Source organism: Ambystoma mexicanum, chromosome 9, assembly GCF_040938575.1.
Source record: "Ambystoma mexicanum isolate Mex_15411 chromosome 9, UKY_AmexF1_1, whole genome shotgun sequence".
Lineage (NCBI taxonomy): Eukaryota > Metazoa > Chordata > Amphibia > Caudata > Ambystomatidae > Ambystoma > Ambystoma mexicanum.
In genome coordinates this window covers 543,516,422-543,540,636 of record NC_090931.1, presented here as the reverse complement: position 1 = coordinate 543,540,636, position 24,215 = coordinate 543,516,422, and the positions used below count along the sequence as shown (strand labels likewise).

The 24,215-nt window shown below is 45.2% G+C and overlaps 1 protein-coding gene across 3 annotated transcripts in view; it reads right to left on the bottom strand.

The window, feature by feature from the left end:
* Positions 1–1,165: 1,165 nt before the first annotated feature.
* RNFT1 (ring finger protein, transmembrane 1) overlaps positions 1,166–24,215 on the bottom strand; it is a 424,054-nt gene continuing 401,004 nt past the window's right edge. For all 3 annotated transcript variants that reach the window (XM_069615093.1, XM_069615094.1, XM_069615095.1), the window contains one exon: positions 1,166–12,394. In XM_069615093.1, the coding sequence (XP_069471194.1) occupies positions 12,260–12,394 (135 nt within the window). In that variant the 3' untranslated portion in view covers positions 1,166–12,259. The remainder of the gene's footprint in view (positions 12,395–24,215) is intronic.

The following is a 24,215-nucleotide window of genomic DNA, read 5'->3' as shown; positions in this document are numbered from 1 at the left end:
TCATATTGAAAATGAGTATTGGAAAGGCCAACAGTTTGGGCTTTTGTGTAGTCATGGGAAGAGCATTTTCCAAGCACCACCTTAGTGGTATTAACTGGCCATTATTGTTAGCAGGTGCAAAACGGTGTGAGTACCTGGGCACCTATTAGCAGTGCCTGGCAAATGCCTAATACCTATACACAAGCCAAAACTGTTGGTTTTACCAATGTTTATTTTTAACAGGACTTCAGTGACGAGCATGCATAGGGCTTATAAATCGAGTGGCTGAAAGCAGACCTGGCGAAGACATTTTTATTACACCAGTAGCGGGTATACAACTCCAATTAAGTCATTAACTCTCAGAAGGCTGCTTTGACAAAACACTGGCAGGCACTGAGTGCAATGTTTGATGGCAAGGGTTGATTAAAGCAAAGTCAAAGAGTTCTCCGGAGGAGGTGTTTTTGGCAGGGAGGGACAGGTACTGGGTGGGAATGGCCGTAGGGATTATCTTTAAGGAGTATGGACGCCTCGACTGAGTTACAACAGGTTGACTTCACTGATAAAACTGGCTTACATGAAAGACCGCAGCTGAATTCAAAGGCTGATATAATGAGGCTTTGCTCTTTGCTTAAGGATGAATTTAGTATACAACCCTGATCTATTGGTACCACCAATTACATTGGAAAGCATGTGTCCTGTTGGGTATAATTGCAAAGGGCTCAAAAGGGAAGGGAACATTCGGAATTGGCGTCTCGTGTTGCTGTTGGCTTTGTGTTGCCACTGCTTTCAACTAATAAAGTGTTCACCAATCCACCTGAGTCGTGAGTGATCATTTTTCTTTGCCACTAGTAAGGCTGAGCATCAGCAATAGGGGGATTCAAATGGAGCAGCTCATCAAACTGACACTTGATGTGTGTAAAAAACATTCTATCCCGTTTAAATACTCTGAAACGGATTCATGTAAGTATTGTTTGCCACCCGGATGACACATGCAACGCACTTAACAGTGCAGACTGGTTAGTGGTAGACTGACAGTGAATATGCTCCTAAGGGGGCATGCATTTATTTGTGCAGGCCATGTATAAAGAATAGGAAAAAGTTATTTTTGACATTAAATTATAATTTTGAAGTTCCAGGGGTGTCCAGTAATCCTTGCTCTGATCCTTTTCAAAATAAGCAAATATCACAAGATGTCAATAGACTTTTATTCACAAATATCTGTAAATGCAGGCATTTCAGGTTAAAATAAAGTAAAATGCAATATAAATATTTAGCCCATTCTGGAATTTGGGAGAAGGTCCTCGCAAACCAGATTTTCTTTTTCATTTTATAGAACTCTGTAGTAAAATCTAGATAGCATGTGAAAATATATACTTTTCCATTAACTCTTTAAAAAATCTTGACATTAAAAAAAAAAGGAGGATGACCATATATTTAGACGATTTCATTTTACCCACATCTCTCGTTACACACAATTTTGAAAAGCTGTCCAGCTAGGCGATTTCGTTTTTTCAGCTCTTTGCCCTTGCGCATCTTTGAACATCTGTGCATGAATGCAGGCTTAACAATGCCGATGTGAGGTTACAATCGCAATAGAGTGTTCTTTCTGTGTGACCGCAGACTCTTTAGAAAAGAAAAGGCTTGTCAGCAAATACTGTGCATAACATTCATTATGTAAACAATGGGCAGAAAAAGGGTCAAGCAGAATACTGGACTGTGGGCAACTTCACTCCATACAACATTCCATAGGTTGTAACTCAAAATTCTTCTCCCTCCATTGCTACTCTTGGTAGACAAGTACCGCTGGTGTTTCACTTGGTAACTGCGGTTTCCACACAGGGTAATTGATTAACAGATTTACTCCATTCGGGGGAGTGCTGCAGTTCCCCACTGACCACATCACCTATCTATGTACACCATTTTCTGTTTCTATGAAAAACAAAGCAAAACATGGTTTAGACACATACTGATAACACATGAATCCCTAGTCGTCTGCATACACCCACCATACTGTGGTAAATCTGTGATGAGTGGAGCAAGATGGGTAAGGTCACTATTCTAATTTTTACTCGTGACTGTGGCATGCAATAAAATAAATACATGCTTTTAATAAAATCAAAATTGCTTTGTTGTTCCAATGTGTAGGGACTTGCCGTTTTAGGTTTTTGTTCTTTCGGTCAGCGTTGCAGAATAGCCAAAATTGGGAAACAATCCTCTCAGCTTTATTATTACAAGTTGCATAGAACCCCACCAAAACCGGACACTAACTGTATCAGAGTTTTGCAAGCCCTCAGGTTGTCTTTGGTTTAAGAAGCATGCTGAAACTTCAACCCGTACAAGGCATTTGTAGGTGAACTGTTGCCATTCATGTTCAAAAGTAAGGTACTCACTTGGTAATGCTTAATCCCCCTTCCTCCTGACTCAATGAAAAGTCCTGGCTATAGGACAGCCAATTAAAACATTCTTTGCACATAAAAAATATTGAGACTAGCATGAAAGTCTGCACAAGTAGTGCCAGGAGGAGATTTGGGGAAATCTGATAAGGTGCTCCACAGTTTATGGCTGTTGCTGGAGAAGAACATGGTACTTACCCGTAGTAACTTTCTTTCGACTGGATGTTCCTCTCACATATTCCTCATCTTTGATATCTCCAATATCCAGCTGCTTCAGAATTGTTTTTTCAGCCGAGTGCGCTGTGCGCAGATGCCGTCGACTCGATGTCCCCCGAGGGGCTTCGTCTCGAGGATGACGTCATACAGGGTATATATAGAACGTGCAGCGCGTGTTGGCTTTAGTTCTGTTTTTTCGTGCCATTTTTACAGTAGAACTACCAGCATTAATGTGGTTTAGACCATACTAGACTCTGAAGAAGCGTAAACTGCAATAACATGGACATTCTACTGAAGGGTAGGCTAGAAAGGGCGATGAGGGGTAAGTAACTTATTCTTTGAATGGATTGTGTCCTCCCTCGAATTCCTCATCTAGACTCCCAAAGCCGTATTCTTTTTGGCGGAGGGAGTACGAATTTTGTCATCAAGGGTTGTTGTGAACCGAATGAAGGACTTCTTTCCCAAAGTTTCCATCCTCACCTAAGGTGGAATCAAGGCAGTAATGCTTTGTAAAAGTGTGGATGGTAGACCAAGTGGCTGCCTCACAAATATTTATTGGAACACCTCTTTACAAAGCAGAAGAAGTAGCCATGCTGCTATTAGAAGGGGCTCTCAAGCCTTCTGGGGGATCTTTCCCAGCCAGCCTATAACATTCAATAATAGCACAAATAATCCATCAGGAAAAAATTTGTTTAGTTACAGGCTGTCCCAGTCTATGACCTGTGTATCCTATAAACAGTTGGTCATTTAAACGACACTTTGACATCCTTAAAATGTTGAAATTCAGAGCCCTTCATGGCTCGAGTCTGTGTAGCCTCTGCTTTTCCGTGCCAGGATGTAGCGGAGGGTAAAATGCAGGTAATACTATCTTTTGTTCCAAATGAAAATCTGATATCTTAGGTAGGAATGAAGGTTTGACCTTATGAAAGACCGTAAAAGGTGGTTTAGAAGATAGCGCCTGCAACTCACTCACCCTACGGGCTGATGTTAACGCTACTAACAAGATGGTTTTGAATGCTAGTAGTCTTAAGGGACATGAGTGGAGTGGTTCAAATGGTGCACACATGAGACATTTTAAAATAAGATTAAGGGCCCAAACCGGAACCTGAAAAGGAGTTGGAGGGAACACATTAGTGAGTCCCTTTAGAAATTGTATCACCAAAGGAATTTTAAAATATGACGTTTCGTCAGACAAGCGCTTGAAGATGGAAAGTGCCGCTAAATAACATTTAATGGTTTCAACCTGGAGCCCCAGATTGGCCAAATGCAGCAGAAAAGGTAACACCATAGGAAGAAAGGCAGCACTGATAACTCAACTTTTGCTGGTGGCCAAAATTACTTTGGCGCGCACCTGGAAATCTGTGGAAGGCCCTCTGATGACTCTCTGGTGGGTAAAACTTTGGGACATCTTGATAGCCGAAAAGGTCACGGCAGCCAAAGCGGGCTTCCTTCATCGTTTCATGAACATTTGGGCGCCGCTGAAGGACTATGACCAGAACTACCTGGCCCTAACCTGTAAATCACGCCTCATCGCGAATGCCTTGTACTCAACCAGCGAACATCTATCGCCTAACCTGGCCCAATGAGACAGGGAGATCAGACTCATCTGGGGATGATGGGGGAGGGATAAAGGAAATGTCAACTTATACGTATCGTGAGGGGCAGTAAGTAAATGTTAATGTATGGTTCTCCTGTGTGCTGATATATAAATAAACAAATAATAAAAAACAAAAGACAACACCTCTGGTGTTTTGCATAGAAAGAGTCAACATTCTTATCCCTGCACCAGCTGCAGAATCTATTCCAACGACCGCAATACAAGCAATACAAAGATTTTGTTGCTGGCCTTCTGGCCGAAAGCAAAATCTCCATTATATCACCAGTGAGGTCACAATCCCTGTACCTCAGCCTCTCAGAAACCGTGCGTGAAGGCTAGGTATTTTGACCACTGAATGGAGAACCCGACCCTCCTCTCGTGAGAGAAGGTCCTCTTCTTTGTGGAAGACGTATTGGAGGGCAGATGGACATGTCCAGAAGGTCCAGGTACCACGTCCTCTTGGATCCGGGGCAATTAAGATCATGGATTTCCCAAACTTTCTCAACCTCCTGATCAAGTGAGGAAGTACTGGGACTGCGGAAATGCATACAGGAGTGGAAACTCTCAGTCCACTACGATTGTATCTCCTAGAGCTCCTCTTGGGGGAAATTCCCTGGTGCAGTACAGTTCACACTTCCTGTTGACACTGGTCACAAACAGATCTACTTGAGGGGTTCCCCAAAGGGTGAAGATCTCTTGAAGGACTTCCTGAGCTAGTTCCCACTCATGGGAGACTGTGCTTTGCCTGCACAGAGCATCCACCACCGTGTTCTCCTCTCCGGCTAGGTGAACTGCTGATAGATTCCTTCTTGTATTGCCCAGAACCAGAGATGCATTGCTTTTCTGCACAGTGGTAGTGATCCTATACCACCTCTCTTGTTGAGGTAGTACATGGCGACTGTGGTGTCCATCATTAACAGGACATTCTTTCCTGGTACAGAGGGCGGAAAAGCCTTCAGCACAAGTCTGATTGCTCTCAGCTCCAAAAGATTGATGTGTATTTTGGAATCCGATGGAGACCAACGACCGCCGATTGTCAGATCGTTGGCGTGGGCTCCCCACCCCATGAGTGAGGCATCCATCACTACTGTCATCTCCGGCCATGGTTGCCAAAAAGTTTCTCCCTTCACGATGTTGTCCTTGAAGGCCCACCACAGGAGATCCTGTGCGACCCTGTTTGGAACCTGAAGTAGGTCTGACATGCTGCCCGAGAATTGAGACTAAGAGCCCATTGAAGGGATTTAATTCTCAGGCAAGCCTCTGGCACCAGGAAAATGCAGGATGCCATGAGGCCAAGCAACCTCAAGAAGTCGAAGGCTGTGAGATGTTGGGTACTCTGAAATGTGATGACCATCTGCAGAATGTCTTGAGCCCTCACCTCGGGTGGCGAGGTCTTTCCCCAAGGATGTATCCAGTACAGCCCTGATGAACTGGAGCTTTTGAGATGGTATCATGTGGGACTTCTTGTAATTGAGGGAGAAGCCCAGTTTGTGGAGAGAGTGGCAGGTCACGCTGTGATGATCCAGGACTTGATCGGGAGAACAAGCCCTGATCGGCGAATCGTCCAGGTAGGGGTAGATGTGAATCCCCTGTCTCCTGAGATTTGTTGCCGCTACCGCCATCAGTATGGTGAAAACCCTTTGGGCGGAAGTCAGCCCGAACGGCAGAACTCGAAACTAATAATGAGAACAGCCAACGGCAAACCTCAGGTACTTTCTGTGCTTGAGATGGATTGGCACATGAAAAATAAGCATCTTGAAGGTCCAATGACACTATCCACTTCTGGAGCAGAAGGGCCTGAAGGAACTGAGAAAGTGTGACCATCTCGAACTTGTCCTTCCTGCGGAACTTGTTCAAGTATCTCAATTCCAAGATGGATCTCAGTCCTCTGGCTTTCTTGGGGATCAGGAAATATGGAGAATACCATCCTTTGTTCCTCTCAGTTACAAGTAGTGGCTCTATAGCACCTTCCTCTAGCAGGCTCAACATTTCCTGTAATAGGAATGGATCTGGAACATTTAGCGAATGGCTTTCTGGTGGATGATCCTGAGGTCTCTGTATAAAGGGGAGGCAGTAACCTTGGGCTACTGTTTCTAGTGCCCATACATCCAAAGTAATGCCTCGCCATTCTTGCAGATGCTGTGACAGTTTGCCTCCCACCAAGGTTTCGCGAGTCAAGACTTCAGAGAGGTTTTGAGGCGGCTGAAGCAGTGTCTGATGGTAAAGAGGGCGCTGCTTGGGCAGGCTTTGCACCTCTCCCTTGTCCACCACGAGGGAATCTTCTTTGGCCTCTTTGACCAGCCATTCCTCTCACTCTTCCAAATGAGGAGTAGTAGTTAAAGGATTGATCTACCCCACCAAGAAGGTCCACTGGGATGGGATGAAAAGGCTGAGGCTGCCTAACAGCGGCACCTAGAGACTTGGCTGCTGCCTTCGAGGTCTGCAGCTTCTCAAGGCTTTCGCCATCTGCTGCAGACTTCCTTAACCAGGCAAACCTGCGTATCACAGTACTTGCCACCATGGCTCTGCTGATACTGTCAGCAGAATCCAGACCCCACTGTAGAGACTCACACATAGCCTCTTTGCCATCTTTTACAATGTCCAAGAAGCCGTCTTTCTTCCCCTTCGGGGTTATGTTCAGCCGTCAAGGGTGTAGGTGAATTATCCCAGTGCACATGTAGAGTTGGCTGATTTGAGAGCCATACTCCAGGCAGAAAAGAATTTCCTTGACCAGGCGCCTATGCGCTTATCATCCCGATCTGGTGGAATGGTCGGATAGGCAGCTTGCTTGGGGTAGCGGTTGCTGCTTGCACCACCAGGCTTTCTGGGGTAGGATGTTTAGACAAGTAGTTGGGATCACTACTTGACAGCCTATATTTTGTCAAATTTGTATTGACTGCAGGACTTTATTCCGGTGCTTCCCAGTTTGCACTTACTCTCTTTTGTAGTGTGACATGAAAAGGTAGGATTGGATCCCTTTGAGGAGCTTTTTGTCGAGGATATCCGTGAGGTCATCCTGTTTGATTTGATGGGATGGAGCAGGTTTGCCCTCCCATTCAGTGATCCTGTTCATTAATTGTCTGTATGATGCATCTGCGTGATCATATGGTTCTGGCTTGCCAAAATTCAACTCTGGTGAGGTGTCCACCCAAGTGGATGTTTGTACATTTTCATGATTGTCCTGTAACCTTGATTATCTGATATAAAGCTATCAGGGACATTAGGAGTGCCATATTGCAATACAAAAGGTAGATCATTGTCATCTGAAGGCTCATTGGGCCTCATTACAAGTTTGCCGGTCCGGTAACAACGGTGCTGGTAAGCTACCGGTACCGTTGTTACCGGACCAGCAAACTACGAGATCTGCTTGCGGGTGCCTTTTCGCCTGCCAGGTCACAATGGTGCCGGTGCATCCGACCTCCCCATTCCCATTGAGCCCCATTAGGCTCAATGGGAATGGGGAGTAATTATTACAGGCACCCGTCAATGGGGATGTACCGGGTCCGCTGGGGCTGGAATGCCCCGGTACATCCCCACTGCCAGGTGCCGGTAAAAAAATTACTCTGGAGGGAGCCATGCTGGTAATTACCGGCACAGCTACAAGCCGTAGACATAATGAGGCCCATTGTCTTCATAAATGGATGCAAGTGATTTAAAAAAATCCTTTCTAGGCAACGGTGTGAAGGATTTTTGAATTACTGGTAAAGGCATTAATGGCTTAGAGCCAGATGCCGATGGAGTCCTCATTAAACTTGTTTTTTGCGTTGATGTCTTTAAGGAAGACGTCTTGGGGAGTCGATGGCATTAACGGCGCAACTGGCGTCAATTACTTTTTATGTCGACTTATCCGTGGACTTTGTTCGTGATGGACTTTGATGGCTTGAAGGATTCTTCAATGATTTTTCATCGTGTCGAAGCCTCAACGGCTCTCAATGAGAATCTATCCTTCGTCCCGGGCTTGAGTGTGTGCTGGATTTGGCTTGAGCCCTTTTCTTACCAGCTTCAGAAGGCGCGGTAGGAACATGGTCTACTTGCCTCAAGGGTTTTTGACTCTCGAAAATCTTTAGCATTTCCTGCCTGAATGATTCCCATTCAGCCGCAGTAGAGGCCTTAGTGGGACAAGATCTAGTCCTCTGTCGGGAGGAGTTGGACAAAGAAAATGAAGTAGGCGATTTATGATGTCTTTTCGACAACGAGGAATGGTGGGAGCCACTCCGTGACCTGAACCATTTAGTCATCTTCCGTCGAGGAGTCTCGTCTCTTGCTTCATGGGAAGAATGCTTTTTCGACGGGGTAGTCGAAGGGGAATTTTAAGGGAGTATTCCTACCGCCAATTTCCCTTTACGGTCCTTCAGAGCTTTTCCGGTCATCGACTGACACTTCTGGCAGGTCGAGGTCTTGTGCTCCAAACCTGACACCACAAGCACACTCAAAGTGGGTCCGTCAGCAACATTTTTGCGTTGCAGTCTTGGCATTTTTTTTAAACCGAGTCTTCGGGGTTGTCGGAGACGAAGACATTTTTGACAATTTTCGAAGAAATATATGAAGTGCGCCGTTCACGAAGGAAAAGCTTACTCAGAAAAACGGAACTGAAGCCAACAGGCGCTGTGCATTCTATATATACCTTCAATGAAATCGTCCACGAGACAGAGGCCCTCGAGGGGCATCGAATCGACCGCATCGACGCACAGCACCCTCTGCTGAAAAATACATTCCAAAGCAGCTGAAGCTGGATATTAAAGATATCAAAGATGAGGAATACGTCCGAGGACACAATCCATTTGAAGATGACATTCTCATTAGTCTGGCTAAAATGCATGTAAAAATGTTGATACAATGGAGTCCAGGAATACTGCTGAACTAGAATCCAAGAGAAGAATATGGCAAGGAGGCAGGGGGCTTACTGCTGTTTGGGGAAGCAAAGACTATGGAGGATTGGCCAGATGGTAGCAAGGAGGCACAGAAGGATTACCCAAAAGAACCCTGTATTTGGTGTCAATGTCCATGCTCACCAGAGTCTAGAAACATGGTTCCTTCCACCTTTGTGTTGCCTGTTTGAACAAGTCTGGCTGCAAGGGGATCCAATCCAAGTTCTCAGACACAAGAGATTGTAGAACATCCTCATGACACCCATCTTGGGCGAGAAAAAGGCATCATTCTTCTGTTCATTTGTTTGGCCAATGGAGCTCAGTTTCGGACCATCTCAAGTGAGGGCGAGGGAGGTGAACTAGCAGGAAAGTTGCAGGAGCAGACGGGTCCATTCAGGATACAGTGGATTTGAAGGTCCTTGAAGTAACCAGTTATAACATCCATGGTCATACTTCTGAGGGGACCAAAGAGATGGGTGTCTGTCATTGTATGCCTACTCTGAACCTGCCACTCAGGCAGTAGAAAGTTGTGACACCAAATGGTCTGGGTCTCCAACAGTGATGGTGGTGCCGAGACAACCAATGGGACACTTGGTCATGGACCAAGGATGGAGCGTAGACTGATCCAGAGACTATGTTAGTACAGGATTTGAAGGAGCAAGCTCCTACATGCAGAACCGTCGACCCAAGAAGCAGTGGTGAGGCACAAGTACAATGTTCACTCCAAGAGAGCTCATGGAACAAAATTATTTCAGGAGACTTGCGAACCAGACCAGGTGCTAAACAAAGATGGAAAAACATTTTTACCCATTGCAGCTAACAAATGGTGATGGGATGGGGTAATGTACCTGTCCAGGCTGAAAACACGCGTCATCTGATCAGAGTTGCAGGTAACTACTGACTATGTGCAATAGTTGAGCTTCTGACCCCTTTAAATTTATTGAGGTGGGGGGCACGGCTGCTATGTTAGGCCTCATGTGCATGACGGTGCTGAAATTGACCTGGAAGTTGGTATCACAAACCTTCTGTTAACGGAATTAGTCTTGTGCATCTTAGGACATCTAGGACTTTTGAAGCTGGGAATTGGAGGGGGTTCCCCTTGACTGCTTCCTTTCCTCAAAATTCCCTTTGGTTTTCGACTCAATGTTCCTAGGCTTTTTAAGCTCCTTTTGCCAAAGACATGAACATCTATGGTAGGACAAAGGCGAATTGGAACTTAGTAGCAAAGGGATTTGGGCAGTAATAAAAAGACCCAGAGCTGACATTGGGGATTGCTTCTGGCACAATTAGAGGATCTGGAAACTATGTTCCAAGTTTTGATGAGCCCTTTTCAGTTTGCCAAGATTAGTTCTTTAAAACAAAAATGTCTTCACTTGGTCAAGAGGACTGCAAAGGTTTACTCGCATGTGGCTTTCCCTACCTTTTCTGATTTCAACTTATGAAATCAGGCAGACCACACACCCAAAAATAGGAGGCCACCAGAGCCTGCTAAAAATTCAAGAAAAAGTCATTGCTAACTGTGCAACCAGGTCAGGGGTGACTTGACACTAGATATCAAACATAGGCAATGAGGGCCCACTTTGGAAGCAAGAACTGCTTGATACCAGTAAACAGCATAAGTGGAGACCAGGAAAGGAGCTGACAGTCTCAGAGATAGCCAGTACTGTAAAAAAGCCCAGCCATACAGGAAAGAACCATGTATTGGGGAAGATCGTACAGCCACGAGCATAGCAGAAAATACTGTTGAACCAGCAGGCACATAGGGAGTGATGCTTATGTCCAAGGATACATAACCAGCTACTTTTTCTGAAATTCTATATTTGCAGTCCAATAAATGTTCTAGTGTGTGGTCCCCCAGCCATGACCTCCTCAGGAGTGGGGAGAAATGAGAACAGATACCAGTATTCTGTATGAGTACTGTTTTCCCTAATATTTCATTTGCATTAAAGAACAATGCCACTGAAACCAACTGCATTGTATAGTTATATCCACGAAGGTGGGAAGAAATGTATTCCCAATGGAGGCAAAACCCTGACCCTGCAACTACATAAAATTCCAAACTATAAAACAAAGTCAATTCTCTACTTCCCCCATAAACATCAAAGAAAATGCATAGATTAACAATGTGCTTGTAAATGCTTTACTCTATCATTGCATCTGCCATAGCGCCTTAGGCTTTCTACTTTTTTAGATTCTGTTGTCTGGGTGTGGGTCCCTAATTTTCCCATTGCATGGCTTACTTTTGTAACCCATGGAGAATTATACTACTTCTACATAGTGCACCAATGACATCAAGGAAACTATTGCAGTCCTTGCCCATGGTAGACACCTTGCACTACTAAAAGTGCGTAAAATGATCGCAGAGCAGAACTGCTGGGAAGCAAGGCAGAGTTGCATACAAATCTAGACTAATAAAATGCTCAACAACCAAAACGACAGGCAAGTAACTTTTTCCTTAGCCGATTTTAGTGTTTGTAAACTTTGTGCCAAAAGTAAATGCATCTATAAAAGATAAAAAGGAGATGAAACAATGCAAGAGGCCAACAACTTTGAATTGTGATACAAAAATCGGAGGACCACTGCACATGTACCCGACAGCCCGTACACATCAGCTGAGAGAGTACATGCTCTGGTTGTAGGGATAAAACACTTCAGAACGCATATATTGTTCACAATGACACTACAGGAACATTTTTTTTTAAAAGCCAAGGTGCAGACCAGGAAATGGGAATGCGATTGCCATAGATGGAAATTACTTTGGGGGACTCCTCACCAGACAACTCATCCGATACCTTTCAGCCACGGAAGCATGCAATATTGATAAGGGGATTTTTAGAAACCTGGCCCATTGTAATGACGTTTGTTTGGGTGTAAGGCAAATACATATAGATTTTTTAACATCGCCAGCTTATATTTCACACTGCAAACCTTTTTTGCTGTAGACTGTAATTGCAGCAGGTGCTAAAATAGGTGCAATATTCATTAAAAAGAAAATCTCAATACACAAAATCAAAGTAAAATGTTTAAAAGCAAACTGTTCAACCCAATAGGGCAGTGTTAGATTAATCAGTACTTATTCCTCACAATATATAAAAGTGCTTACGCCTTGAACGAAAAGCAATTAGCTTTACTTTTTTATTTCTAATATTTGTATATTAAATGCCGCTGACTGATTGTGCCAAGTGCAAGCGTCGGTCTGATCCAGCTCAGTAAACCTGCAGGTGGGGAGAAGTAGCACCATCCTTCCACTTGTAAACATGATCCGCTATTACCGTTCTGCAGAGGGGGCATGTTTTCTCTCTGTTGAACCACAAAGCGATGCATTCTTCACAGAAAATATGCTGAAAGTGAAGAAAGAAAAGCAGACTAAGTGTTGAGTGAAGTCAAAAACATATTTCCGATTCTAGATTACTTGAGATGCCCCTGAAAGTTTAAGATTTAGTGCTGCAAAAAAGAAAGACTAAAAAGAATACTTTTGAAATCATTGAAAAAGGCTTTCCAACTGTTTACAAAGGCATGCAAGTCAATGGTCCTCCAAAAGCAAAGTGATTTTCTTGTTGTGAGAATTGGGTTGCAAATATTAAAAGTCATCCAAAAGAGTGTTTCAGAAATGCTAAGTATTACTAATAGAAAAATTGTGAACTAATCTGCGACTGGTGTGGAGTGTGAACGTACAGGCCACGAATATATAGAAGGGATGCATGGGTGGCTTTGAATAGGATGTCTTTCATCATTTGTTGGGAGAGATAGTGGTCATGCTTAGTCTACTAATACATTCTTTCAAAACCTAGGGCGCATTGGACATATTAATGGACATTTAAAGCACTTAAATTCTTAGGCATTGGCCAAAACAGATTTCAACCCTGGAGACAACTAATGTAGGGCATTTCTTTTAAAAGAATGTTAAGGTTTAAAAAAAGGAACTTAATGGTGCATTTTTTACAAACTTTCATCCAGTAAATTGGTGAAAAATGTCATATAGGCTATTCAACGGCAGAGGGATCAACAGAATCCACGAACAATTAGATTCTCTGTCAACTTTTTTCTTCAATTTCCCATAGGGGTAGGGATGAGTAGTAAGGTATACAGGGAAAACGTCTCTACTAGAGAGAAAATGAGCTAGAAATATCTAAACAGTGGTATTTGGGCAAAACAGAAGTGATAAAGGTATTGGGCTGTCCTCTAATCGCGAAAGTTCTGTGAGTTTTTCCCTCAATCTATTTCAGTGCCTTATGGCCTTGCTCGAGTTAAACCATCCCTCACAGCCTCTGGGTTCTTTATTGTGCTCTGGGACACTTTTTTCATGTTCGTGGTCATCTCGTATTAGTTGTTCTGGATGTCGCCTTTGTCAACTGGGACTAATTGCTCCCTAATGCAAACACCCGACTGTAACAGAATGTCATCTGTGAGGGCAGAATAGCCTGAGTTTTTTTGATTGTTAATAGAAAATGATGCAGATAACGGAGCCTCTGAAGGGGAGGTCTGCTAATCAGGCCCCACTTTCATAATGTTCGATGCTGAAAAGTCTAGTGCAAACATGTAACTCTGCTGAGCCTGTCTACCAACACCGCTCAGCAACGGCCTTGTAGATTGGCAACATGGCAATTACAAAATGACATGTGCATTCTAACCAACAGCCTGATGGAACCCAAAGTTCCAGCAGTCGTGGTCTGCCTTTAACTATGGGGAACCCTGATCAAAAATGATCTAATTAAGTGCTATCAGAGCCTGGTGGCAGATGAAACTCCAAATATAAGGTATGTCCAGTTTTTAAATGATGGCCTGTTAGGCAAAGTTTGTATGCCGTACCCTTTGGGAACACTACAAACAACTCTGACTACAGGCATAGGAAACCCAACCTTTGGTATTAGCTTGTACTACACAGTTTTGGTAGCGTGTTGAGCAGCCAAGCTTATCTCAAGAGGGGTCAATGTGAGCTGTAGGGGAGTTACCCAGAGATTCACAGTGACAAGTATTCAAATAAACTATTACACACAAGGTTTCTTGAATAAACAATGATAAATGTATTTATCAGTCAGTTAGAATAAGCCTTCTTCAGAAGGGAGCAATAACAGTAACACTCAAATTCACTTCACGAATTACACACTCTTATTATATCTAAACAAGTAGATACCCTTTTGATATGGTTCACAGACACTACCCTGCACCCTCAGATGACTTCAATTGCTTGGGTGCTGGGGACACGAATATATCACTGTTGCATTTAGAATCATATAGCAATAAGTCAAAGGAAAAGGTCATTTAGAACATACAAGAGACCACAAATATTCTTAAGCAGGCAAGTACTTTCAGGTCCCCCAATAAGAGTCATTCAGTGAAAAGAGGCTAAGCCAAAGTCAATAGGCATAAGTTTATATAAACTGAAGCAGTTCTTTGCAGTTAAGTAGAAAGTTTTTGCACAATGTTTTAGAAGTCTTTGAAGAAAAGAAGAATCAAATGTAGGGCCACAAGCCGTTAGACTTGTGAGTAGAAGAAGATGCAAGTAACTCTACAGTAAGAGGTAAGTTCTCTCAGACTTCTTACAGTACCTTTGTACTGAAGAAAAAGTGCAGCAGATGACTTCCGTTCCTGTGCAGCTCTGCAGATTTCACTGTTCCTGGGCCTCCGTCATGGGTACAAGAAGGAGGACTTCTGGAGACTCCTGCACTGCAATGGGACTGCTCGCAACCGGCAATCTTCAAATCAGTTGCTGTTCAGCGTTTCAGCTCCTTGCGTCTACCGCAGATAGCAACACCGCGGTTCCTGGCTGTCGAGATGGACTTTCCTTGCTTCTGGGGTCCCGCACTCTGTTGAGGGGGGCTCAGGCTCGGTCAGTCCCACTTCCTGGGAGTCCGGAGGATCTTCTTGGAGCTCTAAGCTAGCTTAAAAGCAACGCAAACAATCTGGTGTTCCTCTCCCTGGCTATACAGTTTCCAGCAGCAACTCTGTGGAAATTCAACCAGCTCTGAGATGGATGTCCAGGTGGCTTACTTTGGAGTTGATTGGTCCCACCAACTCAAGGGGAGAAGTCGTCCTTGCAGGGGCTTCTCTGTCGATACACATTTGGAGTTTCAGCACAGCAGCAAGGCTTCACCGGGCAAACCAACGGTCCAGGAGTTGCAGCAGGCATCCTCTTCAAGTTCTTCTTCGGTTCCTTCGTCCAGTGGTCGACTCTGCCTTCCAAGCCAAAAGCCCCGCCTTTTATTCAGTTCTCTCCCATTCATTCCAGCCTGGCTGTCAGTCACCCAGCAGGGTGGCTGTCCTTGCCTGACAGTCAGCCAAACACTACATAGTGCATTCGGTTCTCCTAGGAGACTAAGCCCAGGGAATTTCGGGCACCTCCCTCACTTCCTGCCTACTCCAAACACCCTCGAGCCAGAGGCGGGCTTCACTCGTGAATCCCGCCAAAGGCAAAGCGAACAATGGGACCAAACCTGGTTTGGCGCGCAGAGTAAATCCCAAGAAGAATCTTTCCACAAAGAAATGGCGAAAAAAGAAGACCAGGGCCATTTTGACAAAAATGGCACCCTCGAGTGCTTTACTGCAGCTGCGAACGCAGCCCGCGGTAAATGCACACCACGGTAGTTAAAAGCAAACCACTGCCACCAGCCATTCAGTGAGGAAAGTGTAACATCAAATTGTTACATGAGAAGCTAGACAAAGGGGATGCTAGGTAACCCCTTCAGCACCCTATTGTAAGATAGTTTGTGCTGGGTCTAGAAAGTTACAATTGTAAGTAAAGTCAATTTCACTTTACTGCTCTGGGAAACAGTAGTTTATCCCAGAGAAGGTATTCAAACCTTTGGGAAATCTGGAAGACTTCCCTGTGTCACTGCACTGAAGGTGCAGTGTGACACAATGTAAAAGATGATGCCTATGGAGTTTGTCAGGCTCCATAACCAAAAGAAACAGAGTTCAAAAATCACATTAAAATACATGAGAGAGTGGGGAAAAAGGGTCTCACTTTCTCCAGGTTAAAAAATCAAATCCTCAAAATCCAGCAAAGTTGCTGGGGGTCTCTAAAGTGGAGGGAATTAGCACATTTCTGAGAATTCTCCCTAAAATGGCCTCTGGGTATCGACAATTAAACTGGCCAAAAGCTATTGGTGTCATACTATTGTCAGTTTGTGACTCATTTCGCTGACAGGGCATTCTCTCGATCAGCTTCTTTGACTGTGTTTCAGGCAAAACAACCATTTGGGCCCAGACCTGGAAAACCCACCTTTTGATTTTGCTGGGAAGGCTTGTTGCCTTCACCAGAGGACAGTAGATCACCCAAGGCAGTTAGCTGGGAACCACTGCTTGAAAGGCAAGCGCAGTCATGAACGTGAAGGGGCTCACACCATGGTGGTAAATTAACAGACTCTTATGCAGTGCAGATAGGAGAGAAGGCGGATTAAGGGAAGTCTTGAAAATAGCACCAGTCCACAGAAGGGTCCCTTCATCTTGGATTCTCCCAGGGCTCCTATATTCTGCGTGCCCCCTCACACTTCCTGCAGACAAAGTACTCTGAGATTGACATCAGGCACCACAGGAGCAAGGATTGAACCCCTTAAAGGCTAAAAGGGGAGTAAACCGCTGTAGCAGATTGCCTATTTAAGGAGGAGAATCAACCTCCTCTGTTGGATCATCATTGGACTACTGAAGTATTTCAAAAAAGTTACACAGTATTAACACTGGTACTTTTAGTCAATAGTCCCCTTTCTTGTATATTTTTGAGGTGTCCCACAAAATGGAGGACTGGACCAGAGCGTAATACAGGGCAGCATAAAAGTTTCCAGTATTTACCTATCTAATCACGTCCTGTACATTGCTCAGCATGTCATCTCAGCTGCGGGGCCCGCCGAATAGTCAGTTTTCAAGTCAGACTTGGTAACTTATTGGTGGGGAGGTGGGTGGGCGAATGGAGGAAAGGGGACTGGGTGACTGGAGGAAAGGGGACTATCGACTAAGAGTACCAATATCACTATTGTGAGTAACTTTTCTGTACTATTATGTCCCGTCCCCCTTCTTCCATACTCTTGGGAGATTCTAGTCTACCAAAACATGATGGAGGCTGGAATTCAATTAACAGATTTCTTAAAACAGTAGTCCAAAAGTCACATCACAAGCAGAGGTCATGGAAGTCATTTTTACAGAAAGAGTTGGGGTTTGCCCACATTGCCACTTAACAGATATCTTGTATAGTATGAGCCCCTGGAAAGCTACCGATGTTGCTTTTCCCCGTACCAGGTGAGCATGCACCCCTCTAGGAGAGTTGTTCTGCAACATGTCTACAATATAGTAGAGATCCTCCAGAATGCTATGGACGCCTTTGATACCATTCCACCAGGCGCAGATCCTCTTAAGGTCACAAAAAGGTAGTTCCCCTGCATATGCCCTTTGTCTTGTCCAAACAGAATTTCAGTGCTCTGGTCACATCCAAGGTGTGAAGGGTATTTTATGCCTTTATGATGGGAGACAGAAAAATCCCAGTAGTAAGCGCTCTTCTTTGGTGTGAAATCTGCTTATGATCGTAGGTAAGAAGGCAGGGTTTGCTTTCAGCACAACCTTCTCCTTGTGGAAGATGAAACATGAATCCTCTATGGATAAAGCCTGCAGTTCTCATAGATCCTCTGTGCAGACATAATCAGCACCAAAAGACTGTTTTCAGGGTTATCCATTTTAAAATATGTTGAGACTAATGGCACAAATGGCTTTTGCATGAGTTCCAGTGAGTAAAACAATGTTGCTGTCCCAGGTGTTACGAGGTCTCCTTCTCAGATGGTAGAACCTCAGAAGGCCATTGAAATACTTTTTCACCAAGTGGTTTGCTAAAAGCACCACTTTAAAATCCTTTGGCACATATGATTGCTAGGTGTGTTCCACAGAAGTCCATAGATACTTTGAATTCAGTCAAATCTGTAATAAAAGAATGTAGATCATCCTATGTTGCCCGTCGAGGGCTTCCCTCTCACTCCAGGCTCCAATGACAGAAAAGCATCCATTTACTTGTGTATTGTGTCCTGGTTCTCCCCTTCGTGGCCACTTTGAAGATAGCCATATTTCTATACAACAGACTTAGGTGCCCAAACCCCTAGTCTTCAGGGACCAGGCTGCAAAGGACAGCGATTGAGGACTTCAGAGGTGAACCGTTCCCGACTGTTGCTGGAGTACATCTCATCAACTGGTTATTAGCAAGGGCAGGGGGGGGAGGTGAAACTTCACATTGTGAAGATCCAATAACCAGAATCATTTAGGGCAGAAAAGTACCACCACGATCAAGTAATTGCAATTTGTGCATCACCTTCTGAATCCGAGAAAGGGATGGAAACGAGTAAAGTGCCTGCCCATCCCAGGGGAGAAGACAAGCGAGTATCCCAAAAAGTCTGGGCCCTTTCCCTTCTATGAAGTATAAAGATTGCATTTCTTGTTCTGGTGTGTAGCAAACAGGTCCACCATTGGCAAACCCCACAAATGAAATATCGGCAGAAAAACCTTTTGGTTTGATTCCCCCACTCATCTGTAGTGTGGGTCATACGACTCAGTGCGTCTGTCCTGATGTTCTCCTCCCCTGGCAAATGGGATGGGTCAAATAAAGCACAGAGTCTCAAAAACCAATTACTTGGTTAAGATTCCAGGAGGGGCCGTGTTGCGCCAGCAGAGGTGCTTCCTCTCGCGGACGGCAAGTCAAAAACAATCCACAGCAGTTCACGGAGTCACGGGCAGCTACAGCCCAACAGCCACTTACAAGCCCACTTCCGATGCGCAAGCGATTCGCGAGCACCAATCTTTATGTAGGAAGTGATGCGGGGCAAGGGCGGGCAGGGGGCGGGATGAGTTGGTTAAGATTGCAGGAGGGGTTGTGTTGCACCAGCATAGGTGCTTCCTCTCGCGGACGGCGAGGCAAAAACAATCCACAGCAGTTCACGCAGTCACGGGAAGCTACAGTCCAACAGCCACTTGCAAGCCCACTTCCGATGAAATTATATTTTATTTATATCACGCTCGTACACAAGTGTTTCACAGCGTGACCAGGCAAAAAGGGAGGGGCACAAGGGAGAGCAAAAAATAAAACAGCAATCTTACTAGGCCCAGCGACATCTAACAACGCGCAAGTGCATGGAAAAGGGAAAAGGGGAAAGTGCATGTAAGGAGAGGGGGAGGGAGAGGAAAGTGCGGAGCAGTGTAGAGAAAAACAGAATAAATATTAAATAAATAAATAAAGGTAGTGCAGCCAGCAAGTGGCAAGTGAAAGTTGCCAAGATAAGGTATAATAATAAATATAATTTAGCATTTATATAGCGCTACGAACACTCAGTTATCTGAGCGCTGCTTATTACCCACGGTGTGTGGTGCTAATTTATCGACCTCGGAAGGATGAAAGGCTGAGTTTGGCCCTGCCGGGATTCGAACCTGCATCAGCAGGCTCTGCATAGATGTCAAAGCGAGCGCTCTACTCGCTGTGCTATCGGACCCGCTATCTGATAAGTGCACAAGAAGAGTGGAAGGGGGACTGTATCGGGACAGATACAGAGCCCTAGTGCAGAGGGTGGCCTGGAGGCAGTGCAGGAGGATGGCAGGGTGAGCAGGTACCTGGGCCCGAATGACAGAGGGTGGCCAGGTGCACAATGCCAAGAGAAGAAAAGGATAAACAGGGGAGGAGGGGGGCAAAGGCAGAGGCACAGAGGAAGGCCTCGAGATACTTCTGTAACCGGAGATGGTTTTCCTCAAGTTTCAGGGTGTCCGGGAGGCTCTTCCATGGGGAGGCACCTGCAGAAGAAAGATCTACCCCCAGCTTGTTTCTTTGCAAAAGGACTAACCCTGGGGGAGTTCGAAGTAGGGGAGCGAAGGGCTCGAGAAGGGAGGTATTTACAGAGGGTTAGTTGAAGGTATTTTGGACCCAGGCCCCAGAAAGCCTTGTGGACAATGCAGAGGGTTTTACATTTAATCCTTGCATCCACTGGGAGGCAATGAAGGGATTTCAGGGCTGGAGAGATATGATCCCAGGGCTTGAGTTCAAGGACAAGTCTTGCAGTCCTGTTCTGGAATAGTTGTAAAGGGTGGAGGGTGGAGGTAGGAAGAGTGTTACAGTAATCCAGTCTGGAGAGAACCAGAGCTTGGGAGACAGTGAGCTTTTGAGGGAAGAAGAGGAAAGTCACAGTACATTTAAAGAGGTGCAATAAAAAGTTTGACTTTTTGGAGACGTCAGAGATGTGTGCCGAGAACGAGAGTGTAGAGTCAAAGATAGCACAGAGGTTGTTGGTAGCGCAGGTGGGGGTAGCAGGAGGACCGAGGGAGGCTGACCAGAGAGTGAGAGGAAAGGATGGAGTACCAATAAAGAGGATCTCGGTCTTGTTGGCATTTAGACATAGATTGTTGGTGGCACACCAATTTTGAATGCCGCTTAGACAATTGGAGATGAGGGAAGGAGAGGAGGAGGCTGAAGGAAGCCTGAAAATGAGTTGGGTGTCATCAGCATAGCCCTGGAAAGTTGAGCAGAAAATGGAGATGCAGTAGGCGAGAGTTGCCAGGTATTGGTTGAAAAGCCAGGGCGAGAGACCCCTGGGGGACACCACATGTGGAGAGGGAGGTAGAAGATAGAAAGGACCCAAGTTGAACCTGGGAGGGTCGATCAGCGAGAAAAAAGGTCAGCCAGGCCAGAGCCTGATCAGTGATACCCAGGTTATCACGCAGACGATTGAGCAGGGTGGTATGGTTGACTATGTTGAACACAGAGGAAAGATCAAGTAAGATGAGGACAGAGGGAATGTTAGAGTTGAGGTTGGCGAGCAGGTCTTCACGATGTTCAGGAGAGCAGTTTCCGTGCTTCTGGCAGCTCTGAAGCCAGATTGGTGGTCATGGAGTGAGCCAACAGAGTCGGAATGAAGATTAAGCTGAGAAACGGTGAGCTTTTCCAGGAGCCTACCCAAAAAAGAAGTAATGGAAATTGGATGGTAGTTGCTGGACATGATGGATCAGCAGTGGATTTCTTGAGGAGAGGATGCACAAGGGAGTGTTTAAGAGGGGTGGGGAAAGAGCCAAAGGCGAAGGAGAGGTTGCAGAAATCGGCAAGGGCCGGTGCAAGGGTGTCAATGTGGTCCTTCATGGTTTTAGAGGAACAGGGATGGACCCGTTTTGATGAGGCTTTCATAGATCAGACTTGTCTAGCAACCTCATCTGGGGAGAAAAGAGGAAAGGAGGAGAAATGGGGAGGGGGGTAGCTGCGGGAGGGTCAGCAAGACAAGAAGGAGGAGGGGGAGCAGAGAGAGCGGGTGGACAGGATATCCTAGGTTTTAGAGATAAAGTGAGATGCAAGGGCATTGCAACGAGCCTGGGAGGCGAGGGGTGGGGTAAATGGCATGTTCCAGACACCATGCCCAAATCTCCATAGCCAAATGAAAAAGAGATAAGGACCTCGTTCCTCTGCGCTTTTTCGGGTGGAGCATCGTAGTAGGGCCGCTTAACAGCCAGTAGTGGTAGAAAAGCTTTCATGCCAAGGGAGACTGCCTTTTCCAGGTAGTTCATATGCTGGCCACGATATTCTGGGATCCACAAAGCATGCATCTCTGAACAGTATAGATCTGCCCCCACAGCCCGCAAGGCATGTGTCCATAGCCAATTCCCTTGATGGCTGCAGTGGCAAGAAGGGCACCACGGTATTGAGGTTCTTCTAGTCTATCGAGTAGCTGCAATAATCAAATGACCAATCTGGTTTATGGAATCAACCGAATGCATGACACCATCAAACCCAGAAGTCGCTGGTATTTTACTGCTGGTAAAGAGGTGTTTCTCAGAAACTCCTGGCAAAGAATTTTTAAGTTGTTCAATCTGTTGGGATGTGGGACACAGTTCCACACAATTCCAGAAAATGTAAGTCTTCGTGTCAGAGTTAGAACCGGTTTCTCCATGTTTAGTGTCAGGCCTAGAACAAAAGCCTGTTGCACAACACAGAATCACTCACCCGTGAGGGTGTGGGACCCTGGATCAGCCAGTTGTCGAAATACGAGTAGATGTGTACCCCTTGTAGACGCAGGTGTCACATGAAGGCATCCATCACCTTCATAAAGACCCTTGAAACAGAATTCAGCCCAAAAGAAAGGAGCTTGTACTGGAAGTGTGTACCCTGGATTGAGAATCAAAGGAATTTACGGTTGGGTTAACCAATAGATGTGTGCAAGTAGGCATCCTGAAGGTCGAGTGCACACAACCAATTACCCTCTAACAGAGCCGGAAGGATCCTCCCTGGATTGACCATTTTGAATCTTTCCATAGGGAGGAATTTGTTACATTTTCAGATTGAGGATAGTCTATCGCCCACGATTGACCTTGGAGTGCAAAAAAGCAAAAGGAATAGGCCTGCAGCAGACTCTCCAATTGGACTTGTTCTATGGCATCCAGTTTATTTAACTTTAAAGTCCATCTACAATGTTTGATTTAAATTGTTGGGAAGTGGAGGGGCTGTCGGGGAATGTAAAGGAAGCAGGTAGCCATATCTCACCACCAACTGGGTGCATGGGATGATGATATGGGAGGGCTATTCTTTAGCCTACAGTCTTCAAATGCTGATGGGCCACTGGTGTGCCAAACATTAGGTTTGTCTGAATGAGTCAGCACTGCACTCAAGACGTCCTTCCCCAGACTCGGCTTCTACGTTGCAGGGGGGGCCTGCAATCTGTCCCCTTCTGTCTTTGCTCTGCTAGCATGCCAGAAAGGCAATAAAAGCCGCTAGTGGCTCGTTGTGACCTCTGCTTGTAAGAGAAGGGGGTGACTTGCTGGAGGGCTGCAAAATGACAGTAAGGCTCTTGACAGTCATTGAGTGTGCCTTTCCTTTTGGCCAGTTTATCAGTGAAATAGTGATAAAGATTTATGCCATCGAAGAGCATGGCCCTGACCTTCTCCTGTTCATCCACCAGAGGCTTTATGCTTTTCAACCATCGGCCCCTTCTAAGGTTGACGCCTAAGCACATGGCCTCATGGCTGTGTTTACATGACCTGCAGCTGCTTCCAAGAGATCATAGGCCACCATGTTCAAATACCATGGCCCTGCCAGCAATTGTTCTTTTTGTTCACTTGCCAAGTCTTGCACCAAGCCTTTCATCTTGCGCGAAAGCTTATTAATGCAAGCTGCCAGGATATCATTCGCATTGGACTGCCATAAGTGAAGGGCATCATTAAGGTACACTTTCTTGCCTATTGCATCCAGTGCCCTTTCTTCTCTCGCCAATGGCGTCAATGTGGTCGCCGACGAGGCAAGTGCTGGTGCTTTGCCTTGGGTCGAATGCACCAGCAGATTTGCTGATAGACAAAGTGGCTCAGTGTGGTTTTGTTTGTAACTGGGGGTCCACTTTCTTGCTAACATGTGCTACGTTGTGCAGCCTTTCACATACTGTATTGCCTTCAACAATAATTTCCTGTTGCAGTGTAAACCCAGATCTTTCAGTGCGTTTACCGAGTACCTCTGAAAAAACACCTTCTCTACTAGGGGAACTTCAGACACTGGAAGCTGCAAGAATTCAACTATGCCCCAGTTTCTGTGCTGGAACAAACTGACCCAAGAGGATGGTTTCCCCTGCTCTTCTCCACCATCCAAGACCAGATCTAGCTTGGTTGTGCTGGCATATGTCATTGTATCTGAAGGGTGAGAAGTAATGGGCAGGTTTGGTGCCTCGCATTTTGTGCAGGATCGGTGGAAGTCGAGCTATGCATTGTCTCTTTATAAGTACAAACGTTAAGAAAAATGAAATTATAAATCACATTGATCAACCTAAAAACAGCTTTTGACAAGGTCCCTAGAGCGACGTTATGGAATGCTTTAAGAGATATGGGGATACCACAAGCTCTTCTGAGAGTTATACAGAGTTTATATCTGGGTAACAAGGCTGTGATAAGATGGAGCGCAGACGTGAGGGTAACTAAGAGTTTCTCAATTCAGATGGATGTCTGCCAAGGATGTGTATTGGCCCCCAAATTGTTTTGCCTTTTCATTAATGATATAATTCATTAATTGATGAATTTACAATGTGATGCACCAACATTGGCTTCAGGAAATTGTCCAATTTTGATGTTTGCAGACAATGTTGTTCTTCCATCTCTGACGCCCTCTGGTTTAAAAAAACAGCTGTCAACTTTTGAAGAGTAAAGGTCTTTCAATAAATGTGGGAAAAACTAAAACTATGATCC